At 42.1% G+C, this 25489-nt stretch overlaps 3 protein-coding genes across 4 annotated transcripts in view; all 3 read right to left on the bottom strand.

Annotated features, from left to right (window-relative positions):
* LOC146964509 (carboxy-terminal domain RNA polymerase II polypeptide A small phosphatase 1-like) overlaps positions 1-6504 on the bottom strand; it is a 29084-nt gene extending 22580 nt beyond the window's left edge. Inside the window, exon 1 of the mRNA XM_085765328.1 lies at positions 6082-6504. Within this exon, the coding sequence (XP_085621454.1) occupies positions 6082-6154 (73 nt within the window). The 5' untranslated portion in view covers positions 6155-6504. The remainder of the gene's footprint in view (positions 1-6081) is intronic.
* A 944-nt stretch (positions 6505-7448) lies between these two features.
* On the bottom strand, positions 7449-10893 carry LOC146964508 (SPEG neighbor protein-like). Its single transcript, XM_085765689.1, has 5 exons — positions 10708-10893; positions 10517-10623; positions 8756-9063; positions 7862-8003; positions 7449-7688 (listed from the first exon to the last, which is right to left on the bottom strand). Exons 2-5 carry the CDS (start codon positions 10621-10623, stop codon positions 7550-7552), a joined length of 696 nt encoding a protein of 231 aa, XP_085621815.1. The 5' UTR covers positions 10708-10893; the 3' UTR covers positions 7449-7549.
* Positions 10894-11403: 510 nt separating this feature from the next.
* Positions 11404-25489, bottom strand: part of spegb (striated muscle enriched protein kinase b) — a 38360-nt gene continuing 24274 nt past the window's right edge. The window contains exons 30-41 of one of the 2 annotated variants that reach the window (XM_085765687.1): positions 22729-25414; positions 22502-22648; positions 21986-22102; positions 21501-21668; positions 21190-21312; positions 19877-20041; positions 17904-18816; positions 16359-16598; positions 16040-16263; positions 15005-15080; positions 14572-14721; positions 11404-14488 (exon numbers count right to left, since the gene is read on the bottom strand). In XM_085765687.1, the coding sequence (XP_085621813.1) occupies positions 14233-14488; positions 14572-14721; positions 15005-15080; positions 16040-16263; positions 16359-16598; positions 17904-18816; positions 19877-20041; positions 21190-21312; positions 21501-21668; positions 21986-22102; positions 22502-22648; positions 22729-25414 (5265 nt within the window). In that variant the 3' untranslated portion in view covers positions 11404-14232. The remainder of the gene's footprint in view (positions 14489-14571; positions 14722-15004; positions 15081-16039; positions 16264-16358; positions 16599-17903; positions 18817-19876; positions 20042-21189; positions 21313-21500; positions 21669-21985; positions 22103-22501; positions 22649-22728; positions 25415-25489) is intronic. The other variant, XM_085765688.1, reaches the window with a different exon arrangement.

Raw genomic sequence — 25489 nt, 5'->3', positions numbered from 1 at the left:
TCATGTGACTTTGAGGCTCAGGTGTGATTCACTGTACAGAGATTGTGTAAGTGTGTAAGTGTGTGAAGCAGTCAGTCACTCAGTCAGATTGCTATCATAAGCAAGGCTTTATAAGCCTCAAATCATGGTTAGACTAAAGGTTTCTGAGGGAGCAGTGCGCAGAACTCTAAAACGCTTTACAGTAACTGGATCAGTTGCGTTCAAAGCATGATTAGAAAGATCAGAAGTGATCAAATCAGGCTTAATTCCCTGAGAGATAGAAAAGCAAATTTATCGCACACAGAATTTGGTAATTGAAGAACGCAATACTCCAATCAGCAAAAGTAGTGTCAAAGGAAGGTTGTGTTGTACTCGTCCTAAGTCACCTCTCAGGGCAGAAAACAAGACCAAATGTCTCAGGTGAGCCAAGTAACACCGGCATATCAAAAAGATGATTGGAAAGATTATACCACTGCGTATCAAACCGATGTAGGAAAGTAGGAAAATTCAAGTCTGGGGGGTCTTTCACCTACTGTGGAGTTGGTCACCTGGACCAAACAGACACCCTGACCATAGAAAAGCACCACTGTCCCTCAGAGACATGCAACGCCCTCTGGTTTTCATCTTTGTGGAGAATCATTTATGGTCAGATAATGACCCCTGTGGCCCCAGACACAGCTCACACTTTTCCAAAGAAGCACTTGTGGACAAAGTAGACCAAGCAGTCGTGACTGTCTGGACGCTCCACCACAGTCACCTGAACTCAGCCACATTGAGCATTTATGAGGAAACTTGAAGAGTGAGAAAGCCGAGCGTTCTCTGGAACATTGTCAGAACATGCTGGGATAAAGTGGGTCACTGGATTTTGGACACTGGTGGAGTCCAGGCCAGCCTGGGTGTATGGTGCTATTAAAGTAAAAAGAGAGCATTTTCATTATTCATTCGTGTGCCTGAAGCAGAAATTGAGATTTTTATTGAAATTGCAAGGATGAATTAATAATTGACACTATAAAAACTTGTATTGTTTATTTAAAAAAATGTGTAACAGAAGCACTTTGACTCCTAGTTGTAGCCTACTTAGCCTACAGTGTAAAAATGCTCATAAAACTGTATCGCAGAAGCGACATGAGATAATGCGAAACCAAACACAGAATGTGTTTAGTGGGCTGGAACGAGCTGTGAAAGAAAAGCGAACTGTGTAAGACATTCTGACAGGAAGTTTCACAGTTTTCCAGAATTCGTGATGCCCCCATTTGGCTGCAGCAACTCGTGAAACTAAAGAAGCGCTCAAGACGCCTCCCCCTTTCCTTTTTCCTCTGCTCCCTCACTTCTGGATGGCAGCCATATTTTGGACTCATGACCTCCTGGCCAAGTGAATGTAACTGGAGACCAGACTGGAGTTGGCCTGCGCTGGTAAACTGGACAGAGCTGCCACCTCCTGGCTGGACATGGTTTTACAGGGGATGGCAGCAGAACCACTGCAGTGATGCACAACTCAGGTATACTTTCTAAATCCCACTTCCCCACATGTAACCTGTGTTACATACATAAATAAAATAGATGCACATTTCCATAATTGAAATGTGTGTATATACAACAAAAACATGTGAAATTCTTCATGAAACGTTTGACAAATATGTATGTTTTGGGTGGCCCCTTTCCCAGATAGGAAGACATAAAATGAATATGAACAATTCAAATGAATATGAACATAATAAGAAAAAAGTATATAAATATTTTCATCATATGTATGTTGTTCATATGTATGCTGTTGTAAAACCTGGGTATTTTGTTTGTGCAATATATTGGAGTATATATGTGATAATATTATTTCCTCATACTGTAGGTTATTTCTATATCACTCTTGAACATGTTAATATAGTCCGTTTCCGTATAGTGTTTAAATGTGGATGGATAATTGATTCTTATTTAATCAGTTCATTTTAGACTGTACTGATGAAAGGAAATACCATGGTGCAAGGTTGTATTTACATTTTATTACAAATTCATTAGTTAAACTGTCAATCTCCTCTCTCCCAGTATGTGAATGGAGTTGCAGAAACATTTTGCCATCTGGCTATCTCTTAATAAAACTGTCACTGAACAACTGGCTGCTCTATCAACACCTCACCAATACACAATATTCACATGAGGCAATCTTCTCTTTGGAACTCATTTAAGCATTTCAAATGTGCAACCATCTAACCACTGCAATAACTCTATATGTTTAGCCATAAAGCCAAATTATTGATCCCGGTTGATCCTCATTTTCTTCTCCCTGCACTTTTGCTACCAGTGGGCGACCAGCAGCCAGCTGTCATACTGAGGCCAAAGCCTAAGTCAGGAGCAATAGCAGCCATGTTCCTAATGCTTAACCTTCATGCTTTTGGTGTGGGAGGAAGCCAAAGCACACAAATAAAAGCTAACACAGGCAGCTGAGCTCTGTGAGGAGACAATGCTCACCACACAGCCATCAATAGGCCTAACTTAGAGTGATGTAAAAGTATGATTATCAAAAGTATGAGACAATAATCAAAGTATTGACTCATTGGCTGAAAGTTAGCCGATTGTCTCTGTCCTCAAAGTTACACAGGTACATCTAGTCAATGTGGCCCTTATTTGGTCATGAAATTTCCAGATTGCTTGTGAATAGAGCTCTTGTCTGTCCTGGATGTCTCGGTGCTCAAGGTGCACTCTTAATCACAGTCTTCATGGGCATTTCCCAGGGTAAGTGGTTAAACTGAATGATCGTCGCTGTGTGGCCTCGTCTGCAGCAGACCGACAGGATAAATCAGTTCTCCACAGATAATAACAGAAACTATCTTGTTCTGAAAGCATTAGCATCTCCACGGGCGGCTCATGAGATGACCCTGCAACCATTTCAAGATGGTTTTTTCTTGCAAAACACTGCATTTTAGCAGGTTGAATTTCATACAATTAAGTATGGTAAAAATAGAATCTCAATCTCAAATGTCCATACATTTCCCAAAGACATATTCCAGAGAAAACTACAGTGTGATGGTAAACTAAAATGCTTATTGGAGAATTAAATGCGACCACATGAGTGGAGGTTAAGCTGCTAAAAGTGGAAGTGATTCATCCGTCTTTTTCTCCTGCGGGTCATGTTCATTCGAGACAGTTATTTCATTGCTTGACAACATCAAAGCTTTTGCTGTGAGCGTACAGATCGGCTCTACAAACACTGCTCCATAGAAAAGTCCCTCTGCGAGAAGAACAGACTTATTGTGTTTTTGAGCTCCTTAATATAGATACGCTTGTATCCAAAAGTTACTTAACAACACCCTCCGCAGACTGTTACGCCTGGTGGAGGAAACATTCGGCAGCGAGTGGTGCAGGGCCGAGAGAGGGAAAAACTGATTCCAGTGAAAACAAGCAAACTCCAAATCGAGAGAAAAGTGAAAAGAGACCGGCCTCTATGCAGGACGATGATCCAAAGCAGACCTCTAATCTACCATGAACTACTTGAACAAATACAAGATGAAACTTTTTGATCAGGCTGTGTGTTGAAGACAGCCTGGGAACTTCAACTGATCAGGAAGGAGGAGGGAAAGAGTGAAATATTCCTAAATTAAGAATTTAAAGACTCAAATGATGTGGGGACAATAATACTGGCATAGTAGGGAAATATCACAATTACTGTTTAATTTTATGCTATTTTCTAGGCCAGGGTAATGCAATATAAATTATTAGTGCATTATCAAAAGAATTGTTTGTTTATGTCTTTTTTTCAGGGGTTGTATTTCCTTTTTTTGCTACAAATGTCAACAAACGTGTCACTTTTCAGAGGCCTGCCCATGCATCCAGCTGTATAGTCCCTGTTTGAAGCACCTATTAAAGGGGAACTATGCAAGTCTGGTCACTTTTTTTCTAACCCTCCTCCTGGCCATGTGCATTTGTTTTCAACAAAGCCGAAAGCCAGAAAGCAATCCATGGAGCTGTGGATAACATTATTTTTCAGATGTTACGACGTGCATATTTGTGTAGTCTTATCCGTCATAAACAAGAGATTACAGGTCGTATTTGTGTCGCAGTGCCGCCAAAGCGAGAGCTGGGACACCGGGGCACAGGCGCTGATCTTGCAAAGGTTGTAATCGGCCAAGAGACGCTCCGTGGAGGCAGAGAGCCTCCATTCTCCATGTAACAAGTTACAAGTCATTTATTTAACCATCACAATTACTCCGAAGTTGTTTAATTAAGGTAAAAATGTAGCATAGTTAAGCTAAAGTCCCCCTTTAAAACAACACAATGTTTGAAAACTACATAGCTGCTTTAAACGACAATTCTGGGTAAATTCAACTCGGGGGTTTTTTTCCTAAAATTTTAGGTCTAAAAGAAGGAATCAAAAGATTTTCAGTTTAACTCATTGAGTGCCGCGCTCCTTTCCAAAGTTTTAGTCAAGTGTACCGGCAATTTAGACCATTTTTGACGATTTTTGTAGAGCCACAGTGTATTCTATATTATTGCCACCAACACATACTGTGGCTCATTTGAAAGGTGAAACTTTATGCTTCAAATGGCCACAAACCGTTTGTTTCTACGTGCCTCCGTTCCTGAGAAAACTCAAGCTAAACATGGCTGGGTTTCACCAAAATCCCTGCTTTTTTTCTAGAAAAGGAGATAGAGCGTCTTTTATGAAAGGTGCTCTGTTTGTGTCTGTCGCTCTTCTGACACTCGCATTTCTGCATCAAAGGGCTCGTGTAAGATAAATATACAACAAATGTTGGTCTATTCACAAAACCATCAGGGGCGGGCGGGGGCGCCACTAAACAGCAATAACACAGACACAACGTGCCGTGTCACAGCCTCTCGCCGCGGAATGTGATGGTCTCTCGGCAAAAGCAGGTCGGGAACACCGGTCCCACCGGCTTTTGCCGTTATGATAAAAACTTCCAGATCATGAGCTGTCATGAGACTTTGATCGTCATCTATTTCAGTTCTGCTCGTTGTAGAGTCCCCAAATTTACACATAAGGTGTGTTAAAGTGTCTAGTTTCATAATTTTTTTTAAAAAAAGCAAAAAACGAGATTTCTCGCATGGGAACGAAAAACGAGAAATTACGTGGTTGGCACTCAATGAGTTAATTGTCGACATGTTTGTAAAACTAGATCTAATTCAAAGTCTCCTGGAGTCGCGCTCGAGACCCAAGTTGACGCGCTTGGTGTGTTCACGATCAGTCGGAAGCTCCCGTTTGTGTCATAAACACAGGAATATCAACTCTTGATTTGCTTGAAGTAAACAAACTTCTCGGTGCATGTTTGAGTAGCCATCTGATACTGTCTGTGGAAATAAATTGCGGCTTTGAGGGATGTAAACAGCCTAATTAGCGGAACTTGCATCCGCTCCCATTCATCGCTGCTGTGGTGATGCGGGGACAGACACAACTACCACAAAATAGGAGCAATTAAACTGAAAATCTTCAGATTCCTTCTTTTAGACCTAAAATGTATAGGAAAATACAGTCCCGAGTTGAATTTGCCCGGAATTGTCCTTTAAATGCTACTTCAAGAGTGCATCAGTAAACAACTGTTGAGTGCAGAGGCAGTGTATTTGAGTGTGCAGCACTTCACTGTGTGGATATTCAAACTGATGCAGCAGCAGCAGCAGCAGCAGCAGCAGCTCTACAGTAGTGACAGGCCTGTCAGCTGCTCTGACCCCGCCCCCTTTGATCCTACACTTTATTTCTGACGTTTAACTCACTTTGACCTTAAAAACCGCGCGGACAACAGACACTTTCTGCGTGAGGCTCGTTTATAAACCCACTGTGCTGCTTTAACGGATTCTGTATTCTAACCATAAAGCGACTGTCCGTGTCCGTGGCCTACACACAGGGCTACACCGGCGAACTCTCCCACAGACACTCGAGATGTGTGCGCCACTTGCAGCTTGTCATGAAGCAGAGGAGAGGAGAGGACACGGTGTCGACTCGTCCGAGGACACCGTAGACCTGTGAGACACCGTGTGTGTCCCCCTCCCCTCCCCACTCCACACTCCACACCGCTGTCTGCTGCTCCCGGTCACTTTGTCATGCGCAGCTGAATAGTTGAGAAAACTTTCCCCCCCTCTCTCTCTCTCTAAACTCACCTTCCTCACGAGAAGTGGCATTTTCCTCCTCCTCTCTGCTCACTTGCGTGATTATCGACGGCGAGTGGTCCATCAGATCCGTCACTCACGGACAGGCACACCACCACGGCTTGGACGGGGGGGGGGGGAAGTTACTTCCAGGAGTTATGGCTAAAAAATAAATATATTTTTGCCACTCCCTGTCTGCAAACGCGCATACTGTGCGGAAAGTTCAGGAGACGCTGTAAACAGCAGGAAAAGCTGCAGAAACGAGCCGCCTGGTCCAGACTGGTCCAAAAAAGAAAGAAAGAAAAGAAAAGAAAAGAAACTCACAGGTTTAACGGCTGAGTTAAAAAAAAAAAAAAAAAAGTTGTTTCTTAAAGTTGCAATGTACAACTTCATCAATTTGACCATGCTAACATGGAACTTGACGGTTTCAAGGAAGCCCCATTCTTAAAGGCACAATGCAGGATATAGAGCTTTTTACAAACTGTGGCACTAGACGAGAATCTGCACACTTTTTGAATTGGACTGCGTCTGAGAAATGTTGTGGTGCATTTTATTTTATTATTTTTTGTAATGGTTTATTCTCAATTTTATTTAACATGTAAATTATACAATGGCAAGTTATTATAATCACCTACAGCTTTTTACTGTCTAAAGTGAATATAAGCCTATTTCAGGTGATAGAGTTAAACGAGAGGTTTCTTATGCGGTCTTTTCGTAGTTTGTTCATGTTGCACTTTGACAGAGGGGGAGGGCGGCCTTGAAACCGGCCAGAGGAAGAGGAAGTGAGGGACAGTCTTTAAAGTGGCCACAACTTTATCTTAGGTGAAACAGCTCATTGATATGGCTCCAGTGATGTTTTGTTGTTTTTAATATTTGTTTCAATGGCTGCACTGCATCTGATAAATCTGATCTGTTAATTAGTTTTATGAAAAATGTTTCTCTGGAAATAAAGAAAACAGAGTCAGTCTTGTATGCACAAAACTATGTTTATGCTGGTTATTACTGGCATCAAATGTCACAAGTTTTTTTTTTGATAGCGAAGGTGGGGGGAAATTCTCAAGCTTGGAAAGTTAAGAAAAGTTTAGCAACTCAAATCATTTTTCTACACTTCTTTTATTTCTTATTTTGTGTGTAGTTTTGCAGCTCTAAATGAGACTGACAAAAGCATGTTAGTCTATGTGTGATTTAAATAGGTTGCCTATATGGGACCCCAGCTGTGGACTGGACTACCTGTTGTTCCTGTTTTACTGTATAACCTGAAACAAATAACTGTAATTCCTCTCCAGTTCAGATGCACTCAAACTACAACTGTTTTGTCCTGTCACACTTTGTGCATTAACAAAAAACACACACACCCCAGAACAAGCCATCAGAAAACATTTCTTTTTAATATGAGCATGGTTGAAGTTATGTACAGCTTTGAATGTTGAGTATTGTCCACTGGATTGCACTGTAAGAGAACATGGGCTCATTGTGTTAGTTAGAGGATGTCCACACGAGCAAAGGACTGATCCGTTCCCAGATTGTTCTCCACAAACACCTCGTACTTGCCAGCATCAGACGACTTTGCATTTTTGATGGTGAGGATTGTGTTGGTGTCTCCAACATCAAAGAATACCCTGTAAGACAACCATAGTAAGATTTGTGTCCTTCTGGCATTTATTTGCCACCTTATCTGAATCCATTCACCACAGTGATGATGGTGTTCATAGAAAATGTATTTCAACATGATCTACATTGACTAGAAAGCTATGGTTAATGAATACAGTTGATAATTGTCCTGACTTCCTACCTGTCATCTTCTTCGATGTCATCTCCGTCTTTGAGCCAGGCAACATCTGGAGGAGGTTCTCCTCTTATTTCAGCCTTGAGCACGACTGTAGTCCCTCTCTTGGCCTTCTTGTTGTCTGGGCCTTTAGAAACCTTTGCAGGGACTGGGAGAGCATGATGCAAATACTTAATGTCACAAATATCTTTTAGGTATTGCCTTAAAGATGTTATACAGGAGACACTATAATAATAAATAGTGTTTTCAAGTCATCTGGTGTGAATGTTGAAGATTTACTGCAATGTCCAGAAAATAGGGTGTTAAAAAGTGAGATATTTTTGCGGTAAACAATGGATATTTGGGGAAATACTCTTGAGGATACCTTTAATATCTAATACCAGCAAATACATGTTTACAGCTCTTGTAACTTGCTGGTTGCTTAGCTTAGGACAGTGTTTTTCAACCTTGGGGTCGGGACCCCACGTGGGGTCGCCTAGAATTCAAATGGGGTCGCCTGAAAATGTTTTTTTTAAGTAATTATTCTTCTTCTTAAAATTAGAATTAAAAACACCACACCCAATCGTAAACTATTATATACTTTCACTTTCTCGAATATAAATCGAGTTCAAATAAAATGCAGCTTATAAAAATATCTGAGCTGGCGCATCTTGATTGACGACTGCAATCACGTGAACCAGGAATTCGTGATATCAAAATGTGGTCAAAAAAGGTTGGGAACCACTGGCTTAGGATAATGATTGAAAACAGGAAAACAAACTGGACTGGTTCTGCCCAAAAGTAACAAAAGCATATATCCCAAGAATACTGAACTGGTTCAGGTGGTTTGACCATCTCTGACCAGCTGGCGAATCTCAGGTTCCTTCCCCACTGCAAAGCATGTGAACAGTCCATACACACCCTCCACCAGAATACAAGCAGATCCTGATGTCTGCCCGAATGGATTCTTAATGGTGACCGTGTACTTTCCCAGATCAGCCAGAACCCCGTCTCGAACCACGAGCGCCACAAAGTCCGGGTCTTCAAACACGTAGCGGTACTTGGGACCATCCTTCAGCTCTTTGCTGTCCTTGTACCAGACGATGAAAGGATCTGGGAAAGCACTGACTCTGCACTCCAGCTTGGCAGCGCTGCCCTCAACAAGAACCACATCTTTGAGCTCCTGCAAGATCTTCGGGGGGCCTTTCTCTCGCATCTCTTTACGTGATCTGTATGACAACCACAGGAAAATAAGAATTCACCGATTTTATACATGAATGGGTGCAACATGCATCAATGAATTAATCATTTTCATTTATTGTTTATTTGACGAGGACAATGCACATTAATCAGGGCCGGCCCCTGGCATAAACACTCTATGCGGTTGTTTAGGGCCACAGCCGTTAGGTGGGGGGCCACATGATCAGAAAGGTACCGGGGTTCATTCAAGTCATTTAAACATCCTGAGGTCTGCACGTGCACGCTATGAGCTTTATATGTAATTTGAAGTCAATATTCAGCTTCTTTTATCTCACATTTGAGACATGCGGTGAAAATAGAATGGCAGAATGACAACATTTGTGCTCAAAAAGCAATCTTACAAAATTTCATTTTAGACTTGTTTTCTACACTTATCTATTACTGTATTCATATCCTATTTCAAGCACCAAAACAGTTCATTCTCATGACTGAAGGTGTATTTTCACAAGGGATTTGACATTTTTCAAAAAGCAGACCTCAAATTTCCAACATTTGGCCTAAATTATTTCTTTATACAGTGTTCTAGGACAAATTGGCTTGGCTAATATTATATATCTAATATTTAGACATAAAACACTTGAGTATTGTTACATCTGCAAGTATCTTAAAAAGATAAATTTAAGAAAATATGTAAAAGTCGAGAAAATGGCCTCAAACCTCAGAGGGGATAAACACGTCTGTATTCAGTTTTAACCAGTGATTTGGTGTTTGCGCTTAGAGTGGGCCACAAACAAAAATCTTGTTTAGGGCCACCAAAATCCTAGGGCCGGCCCTGACATTAATGGACAATTAGTGATGCGTCAAGTAAATGTGCCAGATTTAGCTTAGAGCTAATTTCCATCTGTAGTCCTCACATTTAAAGACTGTCAGACATACCATACAAAAAAAACAACATTAGGAAGCTACTTGTGTGAGTGTAAAAAAGACATAGTAGGCTAATAGCAGCAGTTACAACAATAAGAAAACATAGCAACCTGCATAAATACAAGAGAGACCAGAGTGCTAGCAGCAGTTATCTACTGTATATCAGTAAAAAACAAAAAAAGAAGAGAGAAATAAGAAAACAGATAACAATGCCATGCAGCGCTGCATGGCAATACAGAATAATATATGATAAGAAATAAGGGCTACAGTAGTACTGTATTAAAGTGCTGGTAGATATTTCATTCATGGGTGCAAATTTGATGGGACAGTAACCATTCTTTAAGCTGTTTTTTGAATGCATTAAAAGTAGGACTGTCTCTGATCGGGGTTGGGAGACTATTCCAACATGTAGTACTGCCCTTCACAGTTAAGTCTGAATGTGCACAAAGGCAAAAATGTTTGCATCCGTACTATACTCAAACTGTGTACAGCAGTTTGAGCATCTCTACTGCAGCAAAAAAGGGTCAATATCAAGGACAAAAACAGAGATTTTCATACCTGTGTCCGCGATATGATGCCTGGATTCGGATAGCTGCCTCCTGGACCTGAGGATCGTTGATGTTCAGTGTGCACCCAGGAGGGGGTGCCGCCTTCGCTTTGGACATCTGCAGCAGTCAGAGCTAGAGTCAATACCAGCGGCAAAGAAACAACCTTCCAAACAAGTACAACCTACTCTTGGATTTTCTCACCTTGGAGATCCTCTTGAAGATCCTCTCTGCCTCTAGTCCTCTCCAGAGTCAGCAAACATAAAAAGGCTCCTGCTTTATATGTAGAGGTCAGGAGGAGCTTTGCAGGTCTTCTAGGATCAAGGCAAATGAATCATCGCCCAGATTCTCCCTCTCCTTCTTTGGATATTAGGGAATTGTCAAACAAGACTGAAGATGCGCAACAAATGTTACAGAGACATTTCCCATCCTTATATAGCATTCATCTCAAACGCTCTGGAGAACCCCTGGAGCAGTTAATAGTTCTGTTAATGGTCGTTTAAATGGAAGTATGTTGAAATATGAGTCGTCCCCGGTGAGAATAAGCATGTATCTGTTGGTCCTCAGGGTCATGCGGAGGGAGTGGTGAAAAAGAAAACTGAATGGCCCGTGGTCAGTTCATGCTTAACTCAAACAAATTTAACTTACAATTGTATGCATGTTGCACTTTTCATCGTCTGTTGAAATAATTTGCTACTCCCCAAATCCCATATTTGTCACATTTCCTTTATTGTTCATAGCCATAACAGCTGTCATGCCTTTTCCATGCCAGATTCAGAGATTTCACAAAAATAAAAAGCAGAAGCTGTAACAAATACAGTCACCCAATAAATAAACAAATTGTGAACACACACACACACACACACACAAAGTAGTCACATTCATATAATCAAAATAAAGAACTAGTCATTCATTTAACAGGCTATTTTCTCTGTGGGTCTAATATCCATCACGAGGCACTGCAACACATTCCACAAAATACGGCATTGAGGTTTTAATACAAAATGTGGAGCGTTCAACATCTTCTTCAAAACCCTGTTTTCTGCGTACAAGCAGTTGTTTCTTTTTTCTTTTTTCTTTTTTTACATGTGAAGAACAGAGTTAATATATTGCACAAACGTTTATAATTGTATGCAATGTTGCATTTCATGCTGATCTTGCATGTTTTCATTCAGGTTTTTAACAACTCCCTTTGTGATTCACTTCTACTCTGCATAGGAAAATGACTGAGCCAAAACAACAAAGAGCTGCAGAAAAAGGCAGTATTTATCTAGCAATAGCGTTAGAATATATCAGTCAACACGTGTTAAAAGAACTCAGAATTGATTTCTACCATCCAAAGAGACTCCTTAGTGTCCGCTTAAGGTTCCTTGATACTTTCTCCTTATGAATCTAAACACAAATGGTGTGTTGAGTGTGCAAATCTGTAGCTGATATCAAATGTTTGCAGGTGACCCCAAAATATATCTGACATTTGTGCAAAAGTCTCACATGCTGGTTTTGAAAAACTGAATTTGCTGTCACAAGGCAAAGCAATACTAACAGGCACAACACTACTTAAGCCATTTATTTACCATAAAATAATAAGGATCAATGTATCATTGATATAAAATCAATATTATCTCAAAGCCAATGATGTGGATTAGATAGAAGATAGACTTTCAAAATGAATCATAGGTTGAAGCATCCTCAGGCTAAAGGTTATAAAACTATTGTGTCTGAGTCAGATTTTAATGTGGTCTATTAGAGTAAACGACTAGGATTGAAACCAGAGTGAAAAAAACAATCATGATTCATCTGTTTTGTAATGGTTTGAAAATTGTCCAGTCATGGAGGTACTGTATGTGTTCATGTATTTACACTCTGTTGATGAACAAACACTTGGCTTTTATTAATGGAATAAAAGGAAGTATTTTCCTATTTACAGTTGTTTTCTTATTCTACATGTGTATGATTGTCTGAGGTGTTGACATTTCTTATTTTATTTTATATTTTGTACAGTGTGCAGTGACTGAAACATTGCCTGTGAATTGATTTTTCTTTTTCTTTTTCTTTTGATCACTTTGACTTTTGACAGTGTACGCTTATGTAGACTGGAAAACCAAAAAGATGTATAAAACTTCAATTAAGGGTATACATAAATTAATTATTTATTTATGTAAAATGTAATGGTAATTCTAACCAATTTAAATCTTACTTCTTACTTAAATCTCACTTCACTTTATTTATAAAAAGGTTCAGCTACTGTATTTAAAATCTAATTCATAAAAATGAAAGAAAGCGGTAGCCGAGCTGTTTAAAGTTATGGTTAAAATAAGAATTTATACACTCAGCAATTTCTTCATCAACATCCCAATGACATGAGGCTATTTTTATATGCTGACTGAAGCTAACTCTTTAAGGGCACTTAGGGGCACCCCAGTATCACCAGTAGGTTACTCAGTTCACCACCAACCCCACAAATAATCTAACATTTAAGGAAGGTTGTGTGTTTAAGTAGAAACTGACCCGCCGACTCAGCAAAAACCTGTAAACCTCACTTTTCGTAAACTCAAGTGACAAGTGCGTGGCTAATCAAACCGGATCCTTGACACTGGGCTGAGTGGAAGAGAGCTGTTAAACTGGAAGCCAGTAATGTGTTTGTTAGCTTATCTGTGGTGAAGGACCAGTGTCAGCCAGCACCGACACGGTGACGGTGCAGCAGGGAGTCTCTTGTACCGTATATATCATCATGTAGAGCAAAGAGGACAATGATAGCAAAAAAACATATTGTAAACCCCCACTTCTGAGAGAGAAGGGAATTCTACTGATCATGTTTCTTAACATTAGGGAAGAAATTTGTGCTGATTAAAGGAGTCATTTGTCTAATAGCCCTTGTAGAGAACCCTCCAGTGTATCTACTGAACTCAATATGTGTCTAATAAACTCCAAATCAAACAAACTGTTCTCTCTGGAGCTGCTACAGTCTTGACAATCATTTGAGGTGCTATGGCAGTATAAAATCTCAGACAGCACAAATTACCGTACACTGCTGTGAGTAAAGTGATAGATTAAGTTAATAAAGAGAAAAATTTTGAATCCTACATCGTTTTAAATCAAAGAAAGAGAATCAGCCGTCCTAGTTTTGGCTGCTCAGGGAACATCTGAATATGATTCTGTGATAGATTTAGGGAGCAGAGGTCTTACTATACTATACAAAAGGCATCATTGTTTTAGCAGTCCGTCTTCTATGTATTTCCTATTTCAAAGCCTAATGAATGACTTTGATTCATGTTTTCAACATCATATAGATTTATGATATCGATTTCAGGCCTTTTGTGGTTGGTGTGTTATTATGTGACTCGACCCTAAGAAAAGAAGTAATTTATCCAAAATATATGCAAAGTTGCAAACCTTGAGGTACTAACTTGGAGACACTGCCCTGCCTTGTATGAACAAGGTCCACGTTATAAAAAAAAGTGCAGTCAGGCTCTGATCGGAGGAGCTCCATAGGCATGAAATCCTTCTTTTAGATTCTTGTTCAGAACCACAAAAGAGAGAAAGAAATGATGTCTCTGTCGATCACAGCCACTGCTGGTTTCATTTTTTTTTTCTTCCTTATGACCAACTTCAACAACTCAGACCTGAAGGAACAATCCAACCTGGCGGCCCCAAAGTCTTGTCTCGCTCCGACAGCGCTCCCCCCCCCCCGTGCAGTCCCACCACCAACTGGCGCTTGGAAGCCTGTTTTCACTGGGTGACGGGTGTGGTGGGTGAGGGTGGCACAGTTGGCGTGGTGGGGCTGGTGGGGCTTTGCGCTGAGCTCCTGTAGGATCGCAGGAGAACTTTGTGCTTGGTGGCCACCTCCTCTCGCCTGCGCTGCTGGTCGGCCAAGAATTCCTTGAGACGGGTGGTTGTAAAGGTGAGGGTCTGCCTGCGAAGGCGCATCAGGTAGGCATCTTGAAGCCAGGAGTTAGTGAAGCAGTCCTTAATGGATGGACGGGCCCTGTTGAAGACCAGACAGTGAGGACAGGAAGTATTTATAGAAGTCTCGTTGTAAATTTAGGTCTCTAGTGGGGTTCAGCTTACCAAGGGTAGCTACAGAGGATCTTCTTAAGAAACAGAGAGGCACTTTGGGACACATTCTGGTAGAGTTTAGAGAGGTCAAACTTGGCCGCCTGGATCCTGGCTTCAGTCTCCTGAGGATCATTTTCCATGAAAGGCGACCTGCCACTCAACCTGGAAATTAGAGCGGAAACAACTGCCTGGATCACTCCAAAAAATCAACCATGTGAAATACATCTACGTCTAGGCTGATTCATTAGTTTGGATGTCAATGAAGACACTACCATCAAGACACACCTCTGCATTCAAAATTACAGCATTAACAGCTGAAATCAAAACAAACATTTCAGGATCACAACACGTTCCTTAATCACAGACCCAGTTTCCCTTAAAGAACACTATGACATTTCTATTTAAAGAGGACCTGCTGAGTGGAAGCTGAGAAAGCAGTACTCACATGACGAAAGTCAGCACACCCACACTCCAGATGTCAGCTGGAGGACCTACTACATCCCCTTTCAACATCTCTGGAGCTGTAAACAGGAAAAGAGAAAGAGGCCAGGCTTTATTTTTTTTATGTTTAACTTCAATCTCATCTGCAGAAAATCCTTGTACATTGACTTCAGTTCTGATGTTGTTTTGTGCGTAGTTTTAGTTTAGCTGAGTTTATTAGCCTTTGTTTTCATAGCTGGTGCACACCGACAATACAGTTAAATAAACCTGAGGAGTAGAAGAGACTACATCAGGATTAACAGAATAAATCATTAAAAAAATCATTCATACTCTTCCCTGATTAGCACAGTTATACAAAAGTGCTTGATTCTTCCCCCCCAAAATGACCAGTTTAGCCTGAACACACTTCACACACACTGAGGAATTGTGTGTGTCTTATCTTAACATTTTCAATTCCACTGAACACACCTCCAGTGGTTTCTTTCAAACAACATCTTACTACTAGAATGAAGTGCAGCATCTTTTACATTCAGCACAGTCATCGTTCTCAGAGATTCCAAATTATGCTCGGTAATACATTTGGACTGTATTGTATAACTGTATTTGTGACTGTTCATTAGTGTCTGTTTCATGTGAACAAATTTGAATAGGGTGTGTTCTCATGTGCCTCCTAATAATAGCTGCTGATCTAAATGAGACATTAATAAAATGTCATTTTAAGGGACACATTTCAGCAAGAGAATCTGCAAATATTGATGTATTAAAAGGCTTATATGGAATAATGTGTAAGCACATTACTGCTTATTTATCCAACCAGCAGATGTAGAGCTGCATAAGAACAATTGTTCACCAGCTGCCTGCTAATTTTGCTTATTTGCTATTTTGTGCAGGTCAGGAAGTGTGGCGTAGTGAGAGTGAACAAGTGAAGCAAAGTTCAGGCCACAAAACCAAAACACTGAGCTACTAAGCTCAGAGGTCTGAGGGATTTTGCGGATTTGAGTGATTACTATCACTCTATCATGAATAGTAGGTGTCTTACACATGTACTCCAGAGTTCCAATAGGAGGGTTGAACTGCTTGAGGAAGAGTGGGTTGAATGTCTGAGAACTGCCAAAATCTATGATCTTGATGACATTCATGTAGGTGACTATGATGTTCTCTGGCTTGATGTCCAGGTGGAGGATGCGTCTAGTATGGAGATAGTCCAGACCCTGGAGGACCTGCACGATGTAGGTCACCACGTCGTCCTCAGAGTAACGGAACCTGAGAGGAAAACAGTAAGTACTGTATATTATTAGGCCGACGCTTAGAAATAGCGTTTCTGCTAATCGAGTGACAAATGAGTAACAGTCCTTCACCTGTCTATGAGGCTGTAGAGCAGCTCCTTCCCACTGCAGTACTCAGAAATAAGCACCAGGTAGCGTGGTGTGACATAAGCTTCGTGCAGAGCCATGATCCTTTCGTGATGAAGGGACTTGAGGATGTCATATTCCTGCAGCACTGACTGCTTACTGTCAACCTCATATGGGACGATCTTGGCCATGAAGAGGTTTCCTGTGGCGTTCTCTCGGCACTCACGGATCACACCAAAACGGCCCCTGTGTGACAAGGATATGCTATGAATTCAGCAGGTAGACACAAAACTAATACCAGATCTGATGTTGATGATATTTCTTTGCATGTTTACCCTTACAGAAAAAAAACACATGAATTTCATTTCATGTGACATGTGACATGTGATTTTTCACATGTGAAAAATTTAGCACATGGGAATCATGTTATTTGCTTGTGGTTTTGGCCCAATTTTATGTGAATCACATGTGATACACACAAACACATGTGTTACCGTGTAGCACACATGTGTAAAACATGTTACCACAAAATGGGTTCACATGGGAGTAAGCAGTAATCTTGGCTCTCTCTCTCAATTTCAATTTCAGTTTTCAATTTCACAAGCTTTATTGGCATGACTGTCAATACAATATTGTCAAAGCGTTACAAAAATGGTATAATAACACATACAACATAAATAAATAAACAGATATATAATAATAAAGATGATACTAATGAACAAACAGTGTAGGTATCATTTAGCAGGTAAAACTCAACAGGAGCAGGAGGAGCTGTTCATATAGAGGAGCTCATGTTGAGCAGCTCTTCTCTTTTTTTATGACACTCATTGACATATTTTGCTGCTTTCAAAGCAGTGGCCCTTTGTTCTCCTAACAGATGACAGAATTTGTCCTGGTCTGAGAGTGTGGTGAAGTTTGGTGTTGTGTGTGTGATTCTAGTGTATGTCTGTGTCCTGATGTGTGTGTATGAGTCACAATGTAGCATTAAGTGCTGCTCTGTCTCTACCTGTCTCTGTGGACAGAGCTGACAGAGGCGCTCCTCTTTGGGCAGCCAGGTCTGTCTGTGGCGGCCATCTCTCTGTCTATCTCTCTCTCTCTTACTCTCTTTTACCCTCTTTTTATTCTCTCTTTTTAATTTAAATTTGTTTTAAATTGAATGGTTATTATCCCTTGTGTTGTTTTTGTTTGTTGTAGTGTTTATGATTAACTATATTGTGCTTTTGCAACAGTACAGCACTTTGGTCGACTGAGGTTGTTTTAAATGTGCTCTATAAATAAACTGTGACTTGACTTGACTTTTCTCATTGTCTCATTAAATGATTGATACTTTTAATGACTGGTTAAAAATGCACCGAATTTCAGTGTTTTATCCTTTGCTCGTAGTCAGAGACTTCAACAGAATTCATATCACAGCAGCTCGAAGCCTGTGGGTTGAATTGCTTCCAATGCAGTGGTTAGGGTTAGTGTTAGCTAAACACATGGGTCAGACTCAGGATACGTAGGTGCAACAACTTCTTGCAATAAACAGTTCTCTATATTCTATCTATCTACCTTGCTTTCTCATCCATGAAGGTGTAAGGTTTCTGTGGAACTCCCTGGCGCAGAGATCCCTCCCCAGACTTGCCCAGCGGTGTCCTGCGTCCCGACGGCGTGACCCGTCCCGACGGGGTGACCCGTCCAGATGGGTTACTCCAGCTGTCCCCTCCCTGCAGCACAGGCGTCAGGCTCTGCACCACCACCACAGGTGGCGAGATGGTCACAGAAGGGACTGAGGGTGTGGTGACTGAGGGTGTGGTGGCTGAGGGTGTGGTGGCTGAGGGTGTGGTGGCTGTCGGGGCAGAACTGGGTCGAGATGGCGAAGTGACTCGTGCGTTCACAGTTGGCGCATACATTGGCAAGGATGAAATTGGTTTCCCGATGGCAGGAGCAGGTGCAGGTGCAGGAGCAGACGCAGGAGCAGGTGCGGGTGCAGGTGCAGGTGCAGGTGCAGGTGAAGGAGAAGGAGAAGGGGCTTTTCTAAATAGGGCTGTGTTAACAGGACTTTGAGGTTTAGGTGGAACAACTGGTGGCGCTGCCAACTTGGTTTGGGGTTTACTCACACTAATGCTAAGGGTGGTCTTGGCTTTTGTTGGCGGGATTTGGATACTTGTGGTGGTCTGAACAGGAGCTTGTTCAGAGGGGGCTGGACTAACAGGGGGGACAACGGGGGAGACAACAGCAGGACGGCTGGCATCAACCTGAACGGTGGGTTTGACGGTGACTGGAGACACAGATTTAACCACAGAGGCAGCGGGAGCTAATGTGGGCGGAGGGACAGGTTGGGCAAGTGTCACTGTAGTAGATTTACTAGGAGCTGGTTTCATGGGAGGCACTTTCATGGATGACATCATCACCACAGGGGCAGTAGGAGAAGTCGCAGGGGCAGTTTTGACCACCACAGTTGCACTGGATTTAGCTGGTTCTGCTTAAAGACAAGGAAAACAAGGCTTTTCATGCATTTTTCAGGAGTGGAAATATTCTGTGATGTACATTTTCCCCAAATCACAAGAGCACCTAATCAAGCTTGAATGATGTGAGTACATATACATTAAAGGGATACGCCAGCATTTTTTTTTTCATGTCTTGCCTCAATCCCAAGTCCATGACCAGCAGAAAGACACCATCCTCTTGACTGTGCGTGCAGTAACAAGGGAGATACGGGCAGAGCTGGCGCACCGCTAATTAGCTTAGCTCAAACGCTGGAAGTGCATAGGTAGTGTTAGCCTGTCTCCTACCCGAGCTGAAATCAGCAGTCAGAAGCCAATTTAATTTTAGCTCTAAACTCTGTAAATATATCACTTTATCGACATTTCAAACATTTTTAGGCGAGAAAGTAGCCGTTTAGATCAGCAGTGTGTCATTAATTTGTCTAAATACCAGCTGTTTACAATTTTGTTCGGACGAATTCGGTGCTACTCAAGCTAGCCGTTGTGACCAACGCACTTCCGGTTACTTTCACAAAATTAAACACCTGTTGCCCTTTACATACAGGAAACAATGGCGATAGAATTTGTGCTTTTACTTTGAAATAGGAAGCTAACCTACCCTCAATGTAGCTAGCTTGAACCAAAATAAACCGTCTTTGCTTGAACCCTCCGTTACCGGCATTTGACCGCTCAAGATGCCTTACCGGAAAATGTTGTCAGCTCTGAGACGAAGATCAGCCCGCTGGTTTCCGTTTAGAGTTGCTGAAGAGTTTCTCTGATGACTTTAGGTGGAGGCAGGCTAACACTACCGATTTGAGCTAAGCTACTTAGTGGTGCGCCAGCTCTGCCAATATCTCCCTTGTTACTACACGCACAGTCGAAAGGATGGTGTCTATCTGCTGGTCATGGACTCGGGAGTGAGGCAAGACATGAAAAACTTTTTTTGGGCGTATCACTTTAAATTGACAGTGAGATAAATCAATTAAATGAGTACACAGAAAATGCTTTGTTGTGTATATTTCTGCCTGATATAATAGACGATATCTAGTTAACACATACCTGAAGCATCCATGCTCACTACCTCTGACAGGTTGCTGTAGGGGCCCTGGCCGGCTTTGTTGACACATGCCACCCTGAACCTAAAGGAGGACCCTGGAGGTAGGTCGACCACATTGTAGTAACAGTCTGCCACCCCTGTTGCCACTATCAGCCAGTTCTTCTCACCTGGGGTGCAAAAAATGTACATGTTTAACATTAGTGTTATTTTTATTCCTACTTTACTTCTTTTAGTCGAATAGAAAGACATGAATGACATTTATTCACATCCTAGCAGCAGTTAACTTTGGGGTCTCTCTCTTCAAAGAGGGCCACCCTCTTGTGACCAATTTGATGACCCTCTTCTTAGCCAGTCTCACTAACCCCGGTTTCAAGAGTTTGCAGAGTGACTGGCCTGCAAAGCCCCAACATCCCACTTTGATCAGTTCACAGTGGGTGATCCATCCCTGCTTCCTGCACAGCTCTGCTAGCACCTGGTACTCGGCACATTTAAGTGATAATGTTGTTGTTGACCTTGCGAAAAGCTCATAGATATCTAATTAAAATTTGTTAACTTCAATTAAATTGAGGTACAAAAGAAAAGAGCTCACGCACATCCAAAATGCAGTAGATAGCGTCAAAAAAGAACTCGTAACACTGTCTTTTCTCGAAATAGAAAATATATTTATTCAAGGGCTACATATTAAAAGAGAAGAGAAATGTACAATGATGATTCACATCATTGTACATTTGAATGTAGAGCAAGTTGCTTGAAACGTTGTCTCTTTTAATATGTAGCCCTTGAACAAATATATTTTCTATTATGAGGGAAGACAGTGTTGCAAGTTCTCTTTTTTCCCTTGTTTAACTTGTCCAATTGACCATAAATGCACATCTTCACTGAACACAGTCCTTGCTCTGGTACTCACAAGACAGTCTTCTCCAATTCCTCTACTTTATTGACAATGATATTGCCATAAGAACAGAAGTGAGATTTCACTATTTCACCTTCACCACTGCGTAGCCCACATGTAGCCATGGCAACCTGAACATTTTTTGTATTATTTATGCAGTGTTGTTGATATCATTTTCATAAGAATTATGTTGTTTATTACATAGTTTGATGGGAGTAGGGGTATCGTACCTACACTATATTCTGTACATGTGATCACAATTTATTGTTTCCTGTAGTATTAAGGTAGGCACTGCATAGGATGGGTAAGCCACAGCATGCAGAGACCCCATTATACTTGCGTCTAGGTAACCCTTTGAAAACTCAGTGAAATGTAACAATAAAAATAATATAAGGCAGGCAATAAAACTTTGTAAACACTAACCCTCTGTCTTCCTCTCCAGAGAGTATGTGCAGGGGGCCATGGTGTCGGAGGGTCTCCACAGTACCAGGGCCGTGTTGTTACACTTCTGAGGAATCTCAGGGGTCCCAGGACGATTGGGGAGGCCTGTTAAAACAAATACATTGGTAGTTTATAGATCTATCTAATCAGAAATACACCTCCTTGGACTCCTACTTGCCCCAGTATTGCTGTATTTCTTTTTTTAATAGTATTATGATATGCACTATAGGATGTAACATGGTTTAATTCTCCTCACAGACTGAAATTAAAGGGAGGTATGTCTCAGTTCTTACGAGCAAGAGATATTGTGCAGGCGCTGGACACAGCGGCCAGGGGATTTGTAGCCACACACTCATAAACGCCTGCATCCTTCTTGGTTGTCTGCATGATCATCAGTAGCTGCCGACCATCAGGGCAAGCGATCATGTTCATCCTGGCATCAATCTCCAGAGGCTTCTTATCTGAGGAAACACACATGTATAAGGTTGTTTTAATCAACATAACATCATCAAATAACAAAAGATTCATAGATATTCAGTGAGAAATCACTGAACACTTCAGTTACTGCATTATTTGCACTGAGGCAGCCTCTGTTATCATGGCACTGTATGTTACTATGCACAGAGATGCAACACAGGCCGTCATTATGCCCCTACACAATTTGGAACCAAGAGCAATGATGTAAATTATTGTAATTTGCAAGTGAACTGATTCTGACCATCCACCTGTGAGGCCAATATGTATTTAGCAAGTTGCTGTCTTTATATCAGGTCTTTACCTTTCAGCCAGGTGATGTTTGGGTGGGGGCTGCCTGCTGGCAGACAGCTGAGAGTGACTGGATCCCCCTCCAGCAGAACATGATCTCTCAACTTGATGTGGAAGACTGGAGGGAAATCTGGCCGCCAAAGACATCAGACAAATTAAATCTCATTCATACTGAACATGCACATGTTGCTGAGCCATGATATAACCCCTGGGCTAGGTCTGAGTAGGAACAAAGTGTATGTTCAATTACTTATAATGACCTACAAATTCAACACATGCAGTGTATTTTTTGTTGGAGTGGGTGGAGAAAATCCTGACAAAGCAGCATTAAAAACATGCTCTGGGTTATCTGGAACTACTTCTTATGTACGTTTGAATGAGCACGTACACTTCTCTGTCTCGGGTGGTTGCTTGGAAACTGTATGGCAACATGAATGACACAAGTTTGACCCTGCTTTGAGTCTTTCTGCTAAACTAAGCCATATGATAGATGTTAGCTTTAACCCAGTGCCTCTTTATGTACACTTACCGGATGCCAGTCTAGAGTACTGGCGTGAGCGTAAGGAACTGTTATCTCTTGAGATTGCTGTTGTTAAATCAGGCTGTGAGACTGTCTTGTCCCGCCTCCCTCTGGTCAGACCCCATCTATCCCAGCGAGATCGGCGCTCCTCCACACCTTTACAAGAAAAACATCAAACCAATCATCCCTCATTCAAGAAAGTGTAGCACTCTGATCAAAGGTGGAGCAACTCCTACCTTTTGATGCGTCAGACTTTAGGCTGGACACAGAGTCTAGAGACTCTGATGAGGCACCATTGCTGGCCTGAGCTGCCAGCTGGTTCTGAGGAACGCTGGCAACCTTGGTAGCACGGCTCTCTGATGTTGCACGACGAAGCATAGAGAGAATGGGTGTCCTCTTTTGTTCTTTTTCTTCCGATGATGTTCTCCTTTCCTCTGAGTAGCTACGAATCCGGGTGGAGATACCAGCCACTGTAGATTCAATCTTCCTTCGCATTGCCAAGACTGGTGATTCATTAGGTTTCTTAAGCTCCTTTTCATCTTGTTCCACCGAGGCGTCAGCTCCATCTACACGCATCATCTCCACGTCCTTCTTTTCCTGTGATCCTCGTCGGCCAAGAGTCCACGAGAGCCTTCGTCTTGAAGCAACTGAGTCTTCTTCTTTGGTTGCTTCATCCTTACGCTCAGCTGATGGAGTTCTCTTTAGACGCATAGAGAGTCTTCTCATAAAGCCTTGGTCCTTTTGAGCTTCACGAAGGTCCTGGACTGACTTTGACTTCTCTTCAAGTCTCCTTGGTGCTAATTCTAGTGGTGCACCAATTGGCCCAGGTCTGTATATCTCTTCCCCTGACTCTCCTGAGTCTTGTGGTTTGTTGTCATTTTTGGACCGTGACAAAAATTTGAGACTTCTGGTGAGGGAAGACTCACGTTTTTTGAAGCGAGCCTCAAAGACTTCTTCAGAGGAAATGTCCTCCAAGTCCATTCCTGCTGAAAGCTCTTGTTGGGATGAGGAATGTGTGGTAGTCTTTGGTGGACTAGGTTCTTTTGTCATCATTTCTGGCGATGCTACCCTGGAGTAAACAGCAGCGTGCTCGGTGGTCGAAATGATGGCTGGCTTTGGCACAACTGGTAAAGCAGGTGAAGTTGTTCCATATGATACTGAGGTCGGAACAACAACAGGCGAAGAGGGGCCTATAGGTGACTCATTGAGAGGCTGAAGTGTAGGGACCATGATAGTCTGCATTATACTAGCGTACGCTGAAGTCCGTCCATCTGGAAGAACAACCCGAGCAGGCAGGGAGGGAGTTATGGAAGTCGACATGACACTAGCTGGGGGAGGGGAGAATTCTTGCGTTGGTCTCATTGTAACTGAGCTTGTGGTTATGAGCATCTCAGACGATCTATCAGGCATTTTTACTTCCTCTTCTACATTTTCTACAGCATCTTCTACATTTTCTTTAGCGCTTGATTCAGAAACACTGACAGTTCTTTCCTCTTCCTCTTTCTTAATCTCTTCTTTTTCTTCTTCCTCTTCCATTTTCTCCTCTTGTTTAGGGCTTTGGACCTCAGGAGGAGGTGTAGGAATTCTCTGGCCCGTATACTCTGATTCAATCATTGGTTCTTCCGATATGCTCATGTCCTTCTCCGAGAAACCACTTGTGCTTGATCTCTCATCAAAATTACTATCAGTAGTCAACCCATCCATTTTTTCGTTTATAGAGTCATCCTGTTTTATCTCTCTCTCCATTAATGATTCCTCGCTTTCTGCTTTGGTAGGACTCTCTTGTACAACAGACTCTGGAGTTGGTGGCTTCGGTGAAGGATCCCTGGGAGTCACTGGACGAGAATCCAGCTTGGTTTGCTCAGTCAACGATGACATCGATATAGCTTCCTTAAGCCTTCTCTCTTCTATCTGTGCCAGGGGAATCTCCAGAGGAGCTCCAGATCTGCGATGCAAAGCTATGGGTTCCGAATCACCTTGACTGAAAGAAGCACTTTTGCGCAAAATTTTGGGTTTGGGAACTTCGTCTCTTGGGGAATCGGTAGATGCAGCTCTAGTTAGTGGCGGTGGGCCCAAACGAGCGGTACGAGAGTAGCGATCTGAGGATACTGCACGTTTTTCATCACCCATTCCTAAAGTTTCCAGCAGTGGTCCTCTCAGTCCACTCATTTTATTGTCCACATTGCCGCCACGAAGCAGTCGTTGTCTCATCAACTCCAGTTTAAGAGCATAGTCTTCTTGACTCAATTTGGCCGTTCCTGGGCTGGTGCTTCTCCTTGGTAGTTCCATAGAGACAGCTTTCTTCAGAACTCTCTTGCCTTCCTCTTGGGTTCCTTCTCCGGCTCCTTCCTCAGGCGTAATCCGGAGCAGCAATGCACTGTCAGCTGATCCTCCACGCCGAAGTTCTCCTCTTCGTCGCCCACCCTCTGGTTTGTCTGACTCCATGCTTGAACCCCTTCGCAGTGGTTTTCTGGACATCTCTGGCTTTTGTGGCAATTCAGCAGGTAGTTCGTCATCTGAGGAACCCCTGTCGTTGTCTTGCGATGACCTTTTCCGAAGGCGACCTTTAGCAGTAATTTCAATTCCTTCCTTGTTCGTTTCTTTAGGGTCACGCTCCATTGCTTCCTGTGCTTGAGCCGGGGACCCAGACCATTTATTAGTTCCATTCGGCTTAACTGTCTCCTGTTCGGTCGTCTGGATATCATTCAAAGACATCCTTGATCCAGAGAATTCCATGTTGAGTGGCATTGGGATAAACGGCAGTTCATCAATGTCTTCATCGGAATCTGAAGATGATGATGGCAGAGGTGAACCCTCTTTAAGGTTCCTGGGAACAGCGATGGAGATATGACTGGAGGAATCATTCAGCAACTCGGGTATCGACCTCATGACCATTTTGGATTTATAGCTGATTAGTGAACGCTGTAAAAGCAGAAGAAGAATGTAGTGAAAAAACAAAAATAATAGTAACTGTAGGTATTCTCAGTGTAATGCAAA

This window comes from Trachurus japonicus, chromosome 21 (assembly GCF_045865225.1).
Source record: "Trachurus japonicus isolate A0001 chromosome 21, Traja_1.0".
Classification (NCBI taxonomy): Eukaryota; Metazoa; Chordata; class Actinopteri; order Carangiformes; family Carangidae; genus Trachurus; species Trachurus japonicus.
The sequence above is the reverse complement of the archived record's forward strand: the minus strand, read 5'-3'. Positions and strand labels throughout refer to the sequence as shown.